The 15,700-nt window shown below is 45.9% G+C and overlaps 1 protein-coding gene across 5 annotated transcripts; it reads right to left on the bottom strand.

Annotated features, from left to right (window-relative positions):
• Nucleotides 1–2,910: 2,910 nt before the first annotated feature.
• LOC106576392 (integrator complex subunit 13) lies at nucleotides 2,911–15,220 on the bottom strand. Of its 5 annotated transcripts, none has more exons than XM_082964018.1 (17): nucleotides 14,911–15,220; nucleotides 14,261–14,506; nucleotides 14,031–14,105; nucleotides 13,581–13,783; nucleotides 10,597–10,677; nucleotides 10,281–10,371; nucleotides 9,878–10,006; nucleotides 8,334–8,418; nucleotides 8,100–8,192; nucleotides 7,745–7,834; nucleotides 7,440–7,618; nucleotides 5,614–5,781; nucleotides 5,320–5,474; nucleotides 4,781–5,011; nucleotides 4,068–4,201; nucleotides 3,670–3,805; nucleotides 2,911–3,202 (listed from the first exon to the last, which is right to left on the bottom strand). In XM_082964018.1, the coding sequence occupies exons 2-17, from the start codon at nucleotides 14,480–14,482 to the stop codon at nucleotides 3,166–3,168; spliced, it is 2,109 nt and encodes a 702-aa protein (XP_082820144.1). In that variant the 5' UTR covers nucleotides 14,483–14,506; nucleotides 14,911–15,220; the 3' UTR covers nucleotides 2,911–3,165. The 5 variants fall into 5 exon arrangements, with proteins under 5 accessions (XP_082820144.1, XP_014009006.1, XP_082820146.1 ...); XM_014153531.3 differs by having other exon boundaries at nucleotides 15,051–15,219; XM_082964020.1 differs by lacking the exon at nucleotides 14,911–15,220 and adding an exon at nucleotides 14,821–14,902.
• Between the last annotated feature and the right edge of the window lie 480 nt (nucleotides 15,221–15,700).

The raw sequence follows: 15,700 nt of genomic DNA, 5'->3' as shown, positions 1-15,700 counted from the left end.
TACCAAGGACGGAATTATACGTAGATTCAGTGTTATTCATGATGACGCCAACAGTGGCTGACCTTGAATCAGACTTTGACAGTTCATATAGTATTCCACAGGCAACTGTAGAGATCCTGGGGACAACAGCTCACGGCCAGCTCTATCCAATAGAACTGTCTGCTGTTCAAAGACTATACACAGAATCCTCCCTCCTTCTGTTGCAGAGTCTGGATCCCTCTTACCCTCAGTATACCCAGTTCATAGCCCAGGAGGATCCCTCTTACCCTCAGTATACCCAGTCCATAGCCCAGGAGGATCCCTCTTACCCTCAGTATACCCAGTCCATAGCCCAGGAGGATCCCTCTTACCCTCAGTATACCCAGTCCATAGCCCAGGAGGATCCCTCTTACCCTCAGTATACCCAGTCCATAGCCCAGGAGGATCCCTCTTACCCTCAGTATACCCAGTCCATAGCCCAGCAGGATCCCTCTTACCCTCAGTGTACCCAGTCCATAGCCCAGGAGAACACGCTGGGTAACTCCACTCAGACTTTTCCCACTGATTCTCTAGATTTCATGTCACAGAGTGCGGAGACAGAACAGACTCCGCTCCCATCAAAGTTCAGTGATTTAGAGATAAGAGACCACTACTCTGATCCAGTTTACATCCAAACTGACACCTCAAGGCAGTTTTCCTCAGAGTCACCCAAGGATCGTCCGCAAACAGCTGCCACAACAGATAAAAATTCAGAATACGTCTCTTTGCAGTTTCTCTCCAAGACCAATCAGCTTGTAACTGCTACATCGTTCTCATCCCTTCACTCTTCCCAAAGTCTACCCAGCATCTCAGTAACCACACAAACCTCCAGCATTCCAGCATCTGTCCTCAGTGCCACAAACAGGTCAGCTGTGTCAATGCACCAATCACTGCCCAGGACTCAAGGTATCACAAGCATGGGCAGACCAATCACCGTGTGTCCAATCACAGGTTACTGCCCTTTGGCCTCCCCACTGACTCTCAGCACCGGCTGGAGAGAGTATGACGCAACTTCAAGCTTCTCATCAGGTCCAGCTGAGATGCGAGAGGTTTCTTTGGGCCTTGCTCCAACTGGAGTACTTAGAGCATCTTCTCAGCCCATGTCTCCTTCAGCTGTCTCCTCAGGTTAGTTTACTACTAACTTTCACATCACATTTCTCATGAATAACTTCCTCTCTGTATGAACTTTGGCATGTTACTGTCTTTCTAAATATGTACTGATATTATTCCAGGGCCCTCCAATCTCCCTCCCAAAGTGTTGCAGTCCATCCCACTTCTGGAAGCAACAGTCGGCTTCCCTTTCCACTACACAATACCATCAAGGACCTTTCTGGATCCTGAGGATGGGGCAGCAGAGTCCCTCTCCCTGGAGCTGATGTTCATAGATGGCCCTCCTGTGACTCTGGGGTCCTGGGTGGTCTTGGATGGACTTGAGCTGCATGGTGTCCCTCTGGAAGTGGACCTGCAGTTTGCCCCTCAGCAGCTGCTGCTGGCTGCTCGGGACAATCAGGGCCTGGCTGCCTGGCTCCCCCTCACCTTGGACCTCCACCGCAGCCATGCGGAGCCCTGCCACAGCTTTAGTCTCACAGCTCACCGGAGCCTTTACTCCCTCCTCAGCCAGCGACACAGGGTGGAGCTTCTCCTGGACAAGCTGTCCCGCTTCTTCAATGACTCTGGCAGCCACCACCTTGCCGTGCTGTCCCTGGCACCTGGATCCACTATTGTGTCTTGGTACAACTTCACCCTATGCCAGGTGGGGGGTGATGGTGTCGAGGGACGGTGCCCTGTGGGTCAGGTCTGGCGCATGTGGGAGGAAATTAGTTCAGAGGCCAGACAGAGTAGCCCTGCGTTCAGCCAGGCAATGCTCCCAGAGTTCCCCATCAGCAAGGTAGGCCCTGTGAGCTTCAGACGTGACTGTTTCTCCAGCCCAACTACAGCCTCTAGTCCCACTCTTTCCCCCAGTACTCCATATCCCACTTCTGTCAACACCGTCCCAGCCTCGGATCCTACTGGTGCATCAGTGCGACAGACAGACCCCTATCATTGGATGGCCAGTGTGTTGACAGCTCTGCTAGTGGTCTGCTGCCTCTTTCTGGCAGTCACCCTTACATTTACAGTTTTCTATTTCTGTAGAAGCCGTGTGAGGGTAAGGACTCTTGCGATTTGGCCCTCAGAGGGAGTTGTCCCAGGTCACACCATGGATCTGAGGGCAATAAGGCCAAGGATGCCTCCCCTGTTCCAACCAGAAGTACCCCCACCTCCCCCAAGGTTGTGGCTGAACACCTCACCAGCCAGTGGAGAGCATCTCTTCCACATATCTCCAGGGCAGTCAGCCTTATCAAAGAGCAGTGTTTTTTCACCCACCTCCACAATACCAGCTCCCACCACAATACCCACATAACAGACCATGGGAACACAAATCCCAAGAAAAGCATACAAACAAATGAATCCATTCTTAGAAGTGAGGTTGTGACATGTTCATTCACACACTACTCATGCCACTACGAGGGTTGTTGAGACAACTGTTGAGACAAATGTGTTGCACAACCGTTTTGGAAGACAAAGTATTAATGGATCTTAGGAGGGCAATTATAAATGTGCCTTTTATACTGGAACGTTGTATTGCTGTGATAATCTACACACATTTGTACTTCTATGTACCAAAACGTACAACTTAAAGCATGAAAATTTGTGTTTTTCATTTCATTGAGGAATCTTAAAGTATAATTAAAATACAATATTCATCATAGCTGGATTGTACTATATTTCAGACAAAAACCTTCCAAACTGACAAAATTGCATTTTGTTATATTTGAGACTTGATGCCAACCTTTCGCGGTCACCGTACCATTAACCTAAGCATGAGAAAAGTAGAACGGCACAGAAAGAAAATACTGCCTGTTGACAACTTTATTGCTTCACACAATATGTGAGCCTATCCATACAAATGTGGGTAGAAAACGAACAAAAATCACTCTAAAAATTACAAAGTCTGACTGCTATCCATTCAACTATGCCTGGTATGGACAGAGTAGGGGAGGACAGTCCATACACCTCAGATTGACATGATCTCTGGTCCAAGCTCATATTCCTGCTGTGGTAAGGTGTTCGGTGGAGTGGGTGCATCCTGTACAGAGACAGGTCACATCATCTGGTGGCTTTCCCATTCTCGTGGAGGTCCATTCTGTTAACAGTAGAAAAAAAGTCAACTAATTATTTATCATAAGACCGTCTACTCCATAACAGGTACTGGACAATCAGATTTCAGTCAAGAAAACAAACTACAACATCTCTATCAAACATTATAAACTGGGTGGTTCGAGCCCTGAATGCTGATTGGCTGACAGCCGTGGTACATCAGACTGTATACCACGGGTATGACAAAACATGTATTTTTACCACTCTAATTACTTTGGTAACCAGTTTATAATAGCAATAAGGCACCTCTGAGGTTTGTGCTATATGGCCAATATACCACGGCTAAAGGGCTGTATCCAGGCACTCCGCGTTGCATTGTGCATAAGAACAGCCACTAGCCGTGGTATATTGGCCATATACCACACCTCCTCGGGCCTTATTGCTTAATCAGAACTAGGGGCTATAATACACTGTGATGTGGGGAATGGTTATATACAGTACATTATCACACACCCATTCTCATCTTTAAGGTGCTGGTATAACTCCGCCTTGTTGTTCACAGAGCTGATCCTTCCGGCAAACTCCTGGTGTTTCCTGGAGTTGGCCACAGTGATTCTGTTAGTCCACATGGTGAGCAGGGACACCGGACCTACATTGTAACCACAGGCCGAAAACACAGAGACAGAAAGATCAGTGGAAAGGAACAATACTGGCACTGGCACGCCTAATCAACCTATTGTCTCTGAATAAAAAAGGTAATGCAGTGATGATACAAAACGAATAATAATACAATACTACTCATTGCAATGATAACCATGAACTTGGCATTCGACAAACATGCCAGTTCACACCATGGAGCTGAGGACAATAAGGTCAAGGCCAACCAGAAGGGGGGGGGGGGGGGCATGCACCTTTGGCTTTTTCAGGTAGTGGGATCTCTTCCAGACGGGGCTTCTTGTTGAGAGGCTCTGGCGAGTCAGGAGAATCCTTTATGACCTCCGACTCACCCTGCTCCTCCTTTCCACGCTCTACCGCCCCCTTCAGCCTGGTGGAGGAATCACAGCACATCTTATTGGTCACATGCGCCGAACACAACAGGTGTCGACCTTACAGTGAAATTCTTACTTACAAGCCCTTAACCAATAATGCTTTAATATGTTAAGATGTTTTATTTAATAAGTGTTAAGTAGAAAATAGAAAGTAAAATAACAAGTGAGTCTATATACAGGGGGTACCTGAACAGAGTCAATATGCGGGGGCACCAGGTAGTCGAGGTAATATGTACATGTAGTTAGAGTTAAAGTGACTATGCATAGATTATAAACAGAGAGTAGCAGCAGCGTAAAAGAGGGGTCTGGGTAGCCCTTTGATTAGCTGTTCAGGAGTCTTATGGCTTGGGGGTAGAATGCAACACAGTATGACACAGTGACCAGGAGAATACCAGGGTAAAATACTAAACTGGTATATACAGTACCAGTCAAAAGTTTGGACACCTACTCATTCAAGGGTTTTTCTTTATTTTTGCTATTTTTTCAGAATCAGTGAGTTGATTGGATGCAGGTCTGTTGTTTAAAACAGTAGGTCAGGCTGGGGTCAAACAAAATGTGTGTTGTGTCACCCTGACCTCTCTGACTCCTGCCAGCTCTTGTCCTCTGAATCCTTGTTGATGTTCTTCTCTGCCTTGTCCTCCTTGTCCTCCCTCTTCCTCCCCCGTTTCTTCCTCTCCTCCTCCTCGGGGGGTTTACTGCGGCAGGCGACGATGCAGTCCAGAACCCTCTGGTGTCGCTCGCTGCCCGCCACGTGGGTCTTCACCAGAGTCTCCAGCTCGTTCCACATGATGCGGTACTGCTCATCCCTAAAGCCCGGGGGGGGACAGTAACCAGTCAGGACAGGAGACCAGGCACACACACACTGAACTTATATACGGTTCCCACCTCCAAACAGTCAGGGAGCGACACAGTTACACTTTCAGACTCTCTCCCGCACACATCCTTAACATACAAACACACACATACAAACGTACACCCACCCACGTACAAACACGCACAAACATGTGTACACGCACATACACACACGCTGTTCCCACCCCTAAACACTCAGGGTGACACTAAGTCACAACATCCGTCTCTCTCTCACACACATACACACAGAGAGACATACTACCTTTTAGGGCCCTTGCCCCTGGAGCCCACAGTGGAGATGGGAAGAGGGTCGTTCTTCCTCTCCATATCCACCAGGTTGTAAACGGTCTTCTGGCAGGTCAGCAAGTCCTCCTCACTCAGACTCTCCTTCACTATGAGGTTAGCCAGTGGAACCACCTGGATCTCACACACACACAGTTAACGCACACAATGAACACACAGACAAAATTATACACAAGGTTGAAAAATAAACAAACTGAGCGCTGTGAGGTGAACAACTGTGCAGTGTGTGAAGGAAGACTGCTGTCCTGCTCACCGCCTGCATGTTGAAGATGGTGGTCTGGGAGATGATCATTGGCCAATAGCGAGTGTAACGCTCCAGCTGGGCTTTGGCCCGCTCCGCCGGGGGCTTCCCAGTAGCCTCAGTGTCTGGGGACTCTGGGACAGGAGTCAGACGATTCTCCCTCATGAACTCTCCGAAGTCCTGCAGCAGACACCCCAAAAAGACTGGTATCAAACTTTTGGTCCCACTTTAGAATAAGTATTTTATACCTATCAGTGTTAACATGGTAGTTACATAGAGACAGTGTAAATATAGGACATTACATTGCAGGTACACATGGTTATATAGAACACAGTACACAGCTGTTATCAATTTGTTGTTATCACATATCAATTTGTTGTTTGTGTGTTTTCACGTTGACATTTTATTTGCATTAGATTTGTAATCAAACTCCAATTAGTTGTGACTAAACCTCCTCTGCCCCTTACAATGATGTGGTAGTCAGTCACTATGGGGTAGAGGAGGAAGGGGCTTACAGTGATGTGGTAGTCAGTCACTATGGGGTAGAGGAGGAAGGGGCTTACAGTGATGTGGTAGTCAGTCACTATGGGGTAGAGGAGGAAGGGGCTTACAGTGATGTGGTAGTCAGTCACTATGGGGTAGAGGAGGAAGGGGCTTACAGTGATGTGGTAGTCAGTCACTATGGGGTAGAGGAGGAAGGGGCTTACAGTGATGTGGTAGTCAGTCACTATGGGGTAGAGGAGGAAGGGGCTTACAGTGATGCGGTAGTCAGTCACTATGGGGTAGAGGAGGAAGGGGCTTACAGTGATGCGGTAGTCAGTCACTATGGGGTAGAGGAGGAAGGGGCTTACAGTGATGCGGTAGTCAGTCACTATGGGGTAGAGGAGGAAGGGGCTTACAGTGATGCGGTAGTCAGTCACTATGGGGTAGAGGAGGAAGGGGCTTACAGTGATGCGGTAGTCAGTCACTATGGGGTAGAGGAGGAAGGGGCTTACAGTGATGCGGTAGTCAGTCACTATGGGGTAGAGGAGGAAGGGGCTTACAGTGATGCGGTAGTCAGTCACTATGGGGTAGAGGAGGAAGGGGCTTACAGTGATGCGGTAGTCAGTCACTATGGGGTAGAGGAGGAAGGGGCTTACAGTGATGCGGTAGTCAGTCACTATGGGGTAGAGGAGGAAGGGGCTTACAGTGATGTGGTAGTCAGTCACTATGGGGTAGAGGAGGAAGGGGCTTACAGTGATGTGGTAGTCATTCACTATGGGGTAGAGGAGGAAGGGGCTTACAGTGATGTGGTAGTCAGTCACTATGGGGTAGAGGAGGAAGGGGCTTACAGTGATGCGGTAGTCAGTCACTATGGGGTAGAGGAGGAAGGGGCTTACAGTGATGCGGTAGTCAGTCACTATGGGGTAGAGGAGGAAGGGGCTTACAGTGATGTGGTAGTCATTCACTATGGGGTAGAGGAGGAAGGGGCTTACAGTGATGTGGTAGTCAGTCACTATGGGGTAGAGGAGGAAGGGGCTTACAGTGATGTGGTAGTCAGTCACTATGGGGTAGAGGAGGAAGGGGCTTACAGTGATGCGGTAGTCAGTCACTATGGGGTAGAGGAGGAAGGGGCTTACAGTGATGGGGTAGTCAGTCACTATGGGGTAGAGGAGGACGGGGTGGGAGGGGCTTACAGTGATGTGGTAGTCAGTCACTATGGGGTAGAGGAGGACGGGGTGGGAGGGGCTTACAGTGATGTGGTAGTCAGTCACTATGGGGTAGAGGAGGAAGGGGCTTACAGTGATGTGGTAGTCAGTCACTATGGGGTAGAGGAGGACGGGGTGGGAGGGGCTTACAGTGATGCGGTAGTCAGTCACCCGGCCCCCGCAGCCCTCGCTAATGGAGGGAGGGTCCTCCAGGGTGGAGCGGGTGCTATTGAGCACGTGCAGGAAGATCTCCCCGCCGTGGCTGCTCAGCATGTGGCTGATGACCTTTGACCCGGACTTCCTGGGCTGCTCCAGCAGCACTGAGCGACCTGCAATGCAATCAATCGCCATCTGTATTTCAAATACATTTGTTTGTATTGTCCATATGCAAGTATTATTAACATTTAGGGTAGGTGGTAGAGGCATGGAGTCAGGGCAAAAATATTCAGGCTCACCGTTCAGCAAGAAGTTGGTCAAACACGATGAGGGTCGGCTGTTGACGTCCGTAGGTGAGATCCGATAGGCTCCAGTGCAGTAGTGCAGTTCTGAGCCACCAGTTCACACACAGACACACGCAAGAAAGATAGGAAATATCCAGATAAGCCAAAGGAGAATATTACAACATGAAATGCTCTTGGGACTTTGATGTGTCGATATCAAGGATATTTTCAGTCATTTTTCAATCGCTTCTTTTATCTTTATAATTTCAAACATCACTCAAGCCCCACCTCTACCGGGACTTTTCTTTCAGTTAGCGCGACATCAAACATACAAAAAATAACTACATTTCCCAGGGTTCATGGTGCCTACCTACACTGTTGGTGCGAGGAGTGCACCACTTAAGAGTAACTGTCTCCTTAAGTCCACTGTCTCGACTCGTACTACCAGCCATGTGCAGGTCGCCTGAACAACAGAAAAAGAGAAGAGACGAAAGGGAGAAGCTGAATGTTTACTGTAGTGGTTTATGGCCAAGCCACTAAAAGCCACAATAACTTAGTGGCCAAAACAATACAGATTATTTTTTTTATTTTTTTTAAACCTCACCACTTTTGAAGAACTCAAGATGGGCGTCTCTGTGATGCAGGAGTTCTACGTCGTAATTGGCCGACGTGTTGGCATGCTGCTCCTCCTTCACACCCACAGGAGAAGGGGAAGACAAAAAAAACAGACATCAGCAAGGTATTATTTTCATTGACATTGTAGTCATTTGGCAGACGCTCTTATCCTACTTGCAGTAGTGAGTGCCTATCCACTGCTGCCATCAAGACAAACAAACATTGCTGCTTTCTTGTTAACAACAAGGGTTCGAGAAGTACCAGCAAATGCATAAACCACTGATCTTTGCATCGTCTCTCTCTCTGGCTCCCTCTCTTTCGTTCTTCCTACAAGGTGATTCCGGTGATGTGAAGATGGACAGCTGTGGTTGTTGCAGTCTAAAGTTTAAGGGTCTGACGTGTATTTCAGCGAAAAGGGGCGTACATGTTTTCTAACCCAGATGAATAACATGGGACTACATGGAGGACAAAAACATTTTGGGCGAAAGTTAGGAGATAAGCGTCTACATGCCTGTCATGGCTAAGGACTAAATTACTTACTATTCAAATGAGAGAAAGAAAGAGAGGAAAGAGAGAGGGAAAGGACAGGAGGGACAGAGGGTGGTCTGATATCAATACGTACTACTCAACACAGCACAAAGGACCACAACAAGACACTACAAGGAGGGACTGCGACCAATCAACTCTGAGGTAGAGAAGGCACCAACAAGGAGTCACCAACAAGGAGTCAGACAGGACATGAGGCCGGGGGTGGGGGCAAACTACAGGGCACGTAATGCGTACATTCTCATCCACCAAACATGCTAACACTCTCAACTCTGATTGGCTGCTGGAATGTCATGTGGACAATCGGCAGTCAATCAAAAGTGAGGGCCGTTGAGCGTTCGATGGATGGACAAAACCAATCCACACAGCCTTGCGTTCTGCGGTCCCTCTTGGTGTGTGTTTAAGAGTACTGACCTGCTCGCAAACATTTAATGTGGGCTAGCAAAACAGAAAATACAGCATGAAAACAGCAGCGGTTCCAAGAGTCATTTCAACATGATGAACAAACAAAGAACAGTGTGTAAAATCATAGTGCACAATGGCTGACGGGGAAGAAGAAGGAAGTTTGGGACATTTTGGGGCCGAGGATGAGGTAGGGAAAGGTTAGGGTATCAGAAGGTTGAGGCGAGTGAAGCGATAGGTGCATTGGGTGGAAGGGCCAATAGATGTGTTGGTTTGTAATGTGTAATGTGTTGGTTTGTGGATGCAGAGAAAATAAGTGGACGGGGTCAGGATAGGTCATTTTGCAGACAGGACGTCGCCCTTTTCAAACATTCGTCCAGCCAACAAACATAGCCCACCTTATACCTTAAATAGCTAATCTAACATCAGTCATGACATGAAGGAGGCGGGAAAATAGTTAACTCAAGACTGCTGGGACACAGCCCTGAAGGAAGTATGGGTGGGAGTCAGTGAAAAGGGTGAAAGGTTATAGATGGGGCTGGTGAAGGCCTGAACCATGGGAGAGCTAGAGGACAGAAGACGTACCTTCATTGGGATGTTGGTGATGGTGGTGGAGGCAAGGTCAAAGTGCTGCTGCACTAGAATGTTGAGTTTGGTGGCCAGGTGCCTCCCTGCCCGCACACTGTGAACCTCGCTGGTCAGCAGAGAGGAGACCTGCCGGTACAGAGGAAGACTATGTAGGACTAACAATAACAGAGTAGCATGCCATTTTTTATTGTATGGCATCTCTATAGAACTTGGTAACTACAGCATGTGGAAATGAGCACACGTTAACAGGATACTAATAGTATACTTTATCTCCATCAGATTAAGTATGTGTTGATATGACAAAGTGTGTTTGGAGCGATGTTATACATATCTAGATTAACCTTTAGACTAGGTGAAAACAGAGTCAATTTAATGCAACCCTGAGCAGGTTTAAACATACCTCTTTCTTTGGCCGGTCTGAGACCAGGGTGTCCTCTCCTTGAGGGAAGATGTGGACGAGCACCAGCTCACACTGCTGGATAGGCATCAGTCTGAAACACAGAGACACATTGGAATGCATCGGAAGGATTCAAGATACTTCCTTATGATACTCTCAAAGCCCTTGTAAGATGCCCAATGAAATTAACCCAGTCTAACAAATCTCCTCCTCTAAATCCATTTGAATTCTCCCATCAAAAATCTGACTTCTAGAGTTCATCTTTTATCCCCAATAAAGAGTGTAAAAACAGTGGTATTCTCTTCTCATTCTCTCACACCTGTCTGAGCCTGCTGCCATCTTGTTTTGCTCTAGAATGGTCTCTTGCACACAGTCCTCCAGCATTCGCACATGGGTGTCACTGTGTAACAGAGAGAGACACACAATACCCCATTAAGACTTCCATGGATGCCTTCAAAGATGGGCATTACTTCAGTATCTACAGGTTCTCAATTAATAACCAGGTTTAACGGAATTAATAGATCATCTCTTTTGGTACGGTCCTTCGGTGGCTCGCTTTTGGAGACAGGTCCAGGAGTGGTTAAGTCATAATGTCTGTGTTCAGAGGGACCTACAAACAGTACTGTTAGGACATCTGAACAACCACCATCAATCAATGGTAAATATGAGTATTTATTTAAGGGAAATCTTGGTACAGAGGTTCAAGACCTATGTAAGTCTTCACAGTAAAATAGAACAATGTATTGCAAAAGGAAATATTAAAACTCTAGTGTACTGGGAAAGATGGGTTAGTCTGTGGACATCTGAGGGTTGGAATTAAGATTGTAGTGGTCAATTCGTCAGGGCATGGACTCTACAAGCTCTCGAAAGCATTCCACAGGGATGGTGGCCCATGTTGACTCCAATGCTTCCCACAGTTGTGTCAAGTTGGCTGGATGTCCTTTGGGTGGTGGACCATTCTTGATATACACGGGAAACTGTTGTGCGTGGAAAACCCAGCAGCGTTGCAGTTCTTGACACTCAAACCGGTGCACCTGGCACCAATTACCATACCCCGCTCAAAGTCACAACTATTTTGTCTTGCCCATTTACCCTCTGAATGACACATACACAATCCATGTCTCAAGGCTTAACAATCCTTCTTTACCCTGTCTCCTCCCTTTCATCTATAACAGGGCTCCACAACCCTGTTCCTGGAGCTCTACCCTCCTGTATGTTTTTGTTCCAACCCCCGTTGTAACTAACCCGATTCATCTCATCAACCAGCTAATTATGAGAATCAGGTGTGCTAGATTAGGGTTGGAGAGAGAACTTGCAGGAGAGTAGCTCTCCAGGAACAGTGTGGAGAGCCCTGATCTACACTGATTGAAGTGGATTTAACAAGTGAAATCAATAAGGGATCATAGCTTTCACCTCGAGTCACCTGATCAGTTTATGTCAGGGTTCCCCAACTGGCAGCCCGTGGGCCAAATTTAATTTGGCCCCAAAAATTATATGAACAGTAAAAAAATTATATTGTTGGACATAAGACTGTAAAAAGACCAGGAAATCATCTCCAAGTGATTTTAATTTCGGAAATCTGTTCCAAAGTATTACCACGCATAATAGAAATATGTAATTGTATACAAATGTCAGCAAGGTTTGAAGTGATTAGGTTTCAGACTTCTGTTTGGGCTTCTTGCGGTCAATGTGCAGTCTATACATTATTTGTAATTATGTTCCAGCCCCCTGAACATTCCCTCATGAAAAAAAGAAAATTGGCCTCCTGCTAAATCCAGTTGATGATCCCTGGTCTATGTAAAGTACACTCAGTGTATATATAGAATTGGAATGTTTTCCCACAGGTACTCCAACTAGGGGAGAGGGGAATAAATTAAAAAAAAATTATATAATAATATATATATATATTATATATATACACACACACAGTACCAGTCTAAAGATTGGACACACCTACTCATTCAAGGGTTTTTCTTTATTTATGAAATAACACAAATGGAATCACGTAGTAAGAAAAGTCTTAAATCAAAATATATTTTATATTTGAGATTCTTCAAAGTAGCTACCCTTTGCCTTGATGACAGCTTTGCACACTCTTGGCATTCTTTCAACCAGCTTCAAGAGGTAGTCACCTGTAATGCATTTCAATTAACAGGTGTGCCTTCTTAAAAGTTAATTTGTGGAATTTCTTTCCTTCTTAATGTGTTTGATAGCCCTATTTGGTAAAGTCCACATTATGGCAAGAACAGCTCAAATAAACAAAGAGAAATGACAGTCCATCATTACTTTAAGACATAAGCCAGCAGCATACCACCCTGCATTCTACTGCTGGCTTGCTTCTAAAGCTAAGCAGAGTTGGTCCTGGTTGGTCCCTGGAAGGGAGACCAGATGTTGCTGGAAGTGGTGTTGGAGTGCCAGTAGGAGGCCCTCTTTCCTCTGGTCTAAACAAATATCCGATAATTTTTAAATTTAAATGAGCTCCTAGAGTGTGCGGCTCTCCCTTATTTTCAAGTTTTCTACTCCGCTAGCCAGCACCTCGCCATAATAGGTGTGCGTTTCTTTTTCTTCTAGATTGCTTTGCTGGTGACATTCTGTGATTTATTTAGAATTCAAGGCCCACTTAACCAGCATGGCTACCACAGCATTCTGCAGCGATACGCCATCCCATCTGGTTTGCGCTTAGTGGGACTATCATTTGTTTCTCAACAGGACAATGACTCAACACACCTCCAGGCTGTGTAAGGGCTATTTGACCAAGAAGGAGAGTGATGGAGTGCTGCATCAGATGACCTGGCCTCCACAATCACCTGACAACACAATTGAGATGGTTTGGGATGAGTTGGACCGCAGAGTGAAGGAAAAGCAGCCAACAAGTGCTCAGCATATGTGGGAACTCCAAGACTGTTGAAAAAGCATTCCAGGTAATTGCTGGTTGAGAGAATGCCAAGAGTGTGCAAAGCTGTCATCAAGGCAAAGGGTGGCTACTTTGAAGAATCTCAAATATATTTAGATTTTTTTTAACACTTTTTTGGTTACTACATGATTCCATATGTGTTATTTCATAGTTTTGATGTCTTCACTATTATTCTACAATGTAGAAAAAAGTAAAAATAAAGAAAAACCTGTGAATGAGTAGGTGTGTCCAAACTTTTGACTGGTCTGCATAAAAAAAGGGGATTAGAAATTATTCAAGTAATGTTATTTGATAGCTCCAAATCTTTGTTAATTTCATAGCTGATCTATCCCTTAAAAAAAATGGTATTATAAGAAATAAACAGGTTTACTAATTATGTTAATGTTTACCTCTTGGCGTTTGTGAGGCAGATAATGCGCCCCCTGTTGGCCACCCTGTCAGCCGTGTCCATGAGGGTGGTGCGTGCCTCGTGCTGGTACTCAGTGATCTTACACAGGGACTCCACCGCTGCCACCAGGCCGTGCAGGACACTGCAACACTCAGGGTCCTCCTGTGGGTTAGGTGGACCCACTGCTGCCAGAGCTGACATGAGCTATCACATGAATACAAAGGGAAGCAGGTTAAGTCAACCATACATTACAACAAAACCTCTATCTCGACAAGATTGGTTAACCTCAAAATGTGACAATGAAATTGGTAGTTGTGTAGTGAGTGGTGCAATAACAAAAAGGTGTAGACTTTCAACAATAGATTGTACAGCACTAATTCTATGATTCTAAGCAAAATCGTTGCCCTGTTGATAAATAAGCATCCATCTCTCGAAGATGGAAATAAACTACCTCATGAGTGCTTTGGTCCTCTTGCCTCCAGCTGTTCAGAATGTGGAACTCTGAATCACTCACAATGTAGTTGATCTGAAACATAACCACTGAAGCAATATAATGTGCTGTGCCCAACTCAGAATATGAATGAACACAGACGAGTTGGCCAACACACAGACAGACTATACTCTGTTCTGACCTGGGCTAAAACAGACTAGACCGCCAGGCTATGGGATGGAGGTACTCACCAGTTTCTTGAGGGGGTAAACGTCGTAGAGGATGCGGCAGTACTCCATGGAGCACTCCACAGCACAGGTCCACAGGGACTTGGACACTGGGGCCAGCGGGATCATGCCCTGACCACGGCTTTTTGTCAGCACGTCACACTCCACCTGCTGCCGACTGGACTCTGCCATGTAAGGGCAGTGGTCGACCACGAAGGCCGTCTTGTGGGAGACTGAGAACATCATCTCTGGTTCAGCCCTGTGTGAGTTCTGCAGAGGTGATCGGAGGAAACATTTTGTCTGATGTTAAGATACCATCTCTTCTTAATTTATATGAAAAAAGCAAGACACCAGTAACGTTAGCTAGCTACAGCCTACGTACTGACACCAATTTACATTGCTAATATATACTGTAGCTAACTAGGCTGAAAGAGAAACATGCCCTATGACAATGTCCTTTAGCTATAGACTTAGCTAGCTAACGTTAGTTAGCTAAGATAAGTTACCCTGGCTCCTGCAATGTCGTTAGTATAACGGTCGTTAGCTAGCTTGCTTACTTAACTTGGCTAGCTAGATTTACTTACTAGCGTTAGCTAGCCAGCTAGTTTCTAGACCGATTAAAACACTTCATTCCTACGTTAGCTAAGTAGTGGGTGAGCCGTCTGCAGAAGTACCTGGGACCAATGAGAGAGACTGAGGGGCGTCGATTTGCTGACGTTAACCCAAGCTAATGTTAGTTTAGTTTGCTAGCCAGATTAGCTATCAAACATAGTTAGTTAACAAATGTGTCTAAAATAAAGTTAGGTTTTCACACCATATAGCACCATGGTTCCTTTCCTCCAACGAAAATACGGATTGTAGTTCTACAACTAAGTTAATAGCTATCTATGTAGGTAATAAATAAAAAACGACATAAGGCTGGAGAAAAATAATCAAAGGCGGACGTAGATGTTATTGATGGAACTACGTCCGTCGTGTATGGATGGTCCGTGTCTTACTTCAATATATTTTCATGGTTCCTGTCATCTTTGCTTAGATACATTGAGCAGGGTTCCCCGAGTAGAGGCCCGCGGACCAAATTTGGTTTTATTTGACCCCCCAAGATTTCAGAATTTTCATTGTTGGACATAAAAGACCAGGAAATCAGCTCCAATTGATTTTAATTTTGGAAATATGTCCCCAAGTATTCACACTCATTTTTTTTTATTTAACAAGGAAAGTCAGTTTAGAACAAATGATTATTTACAATGACGGCCTACCGGGGAACAGTGGGTTAACTGCTTTGTTCCGAGGCAGAACGACAGCTTTTTACCTTGTCAGCTCAGGGATACGATCCAGCAACTTTTCGGTTACTGGCCTAACGCTCTAACCACTAGGCTACCTGCCGCCACGTATGTGATTGTATACCTTAATAGAAAAAAAATACATTTATATAGCACTTTTCTACCGACTGAGCAACCATTT

The sequence above is a fragment of the Salmo salar genome, chromosome 17 (genome assembly GCF_965601325.2).
Source record: "Salmo salar chromosome 17, fSalSal1, whole genome shotgun sequence".
NCBI classification, from domain to species: Eukaryota; Metazoa; Chordata; class Actinopteri; order Salmoniformes; family Salmonidae; genus Salmo; species Salmo salar.
This window is presented reverse-complemented; position numbering and strand designations above follow the sequence as displayed.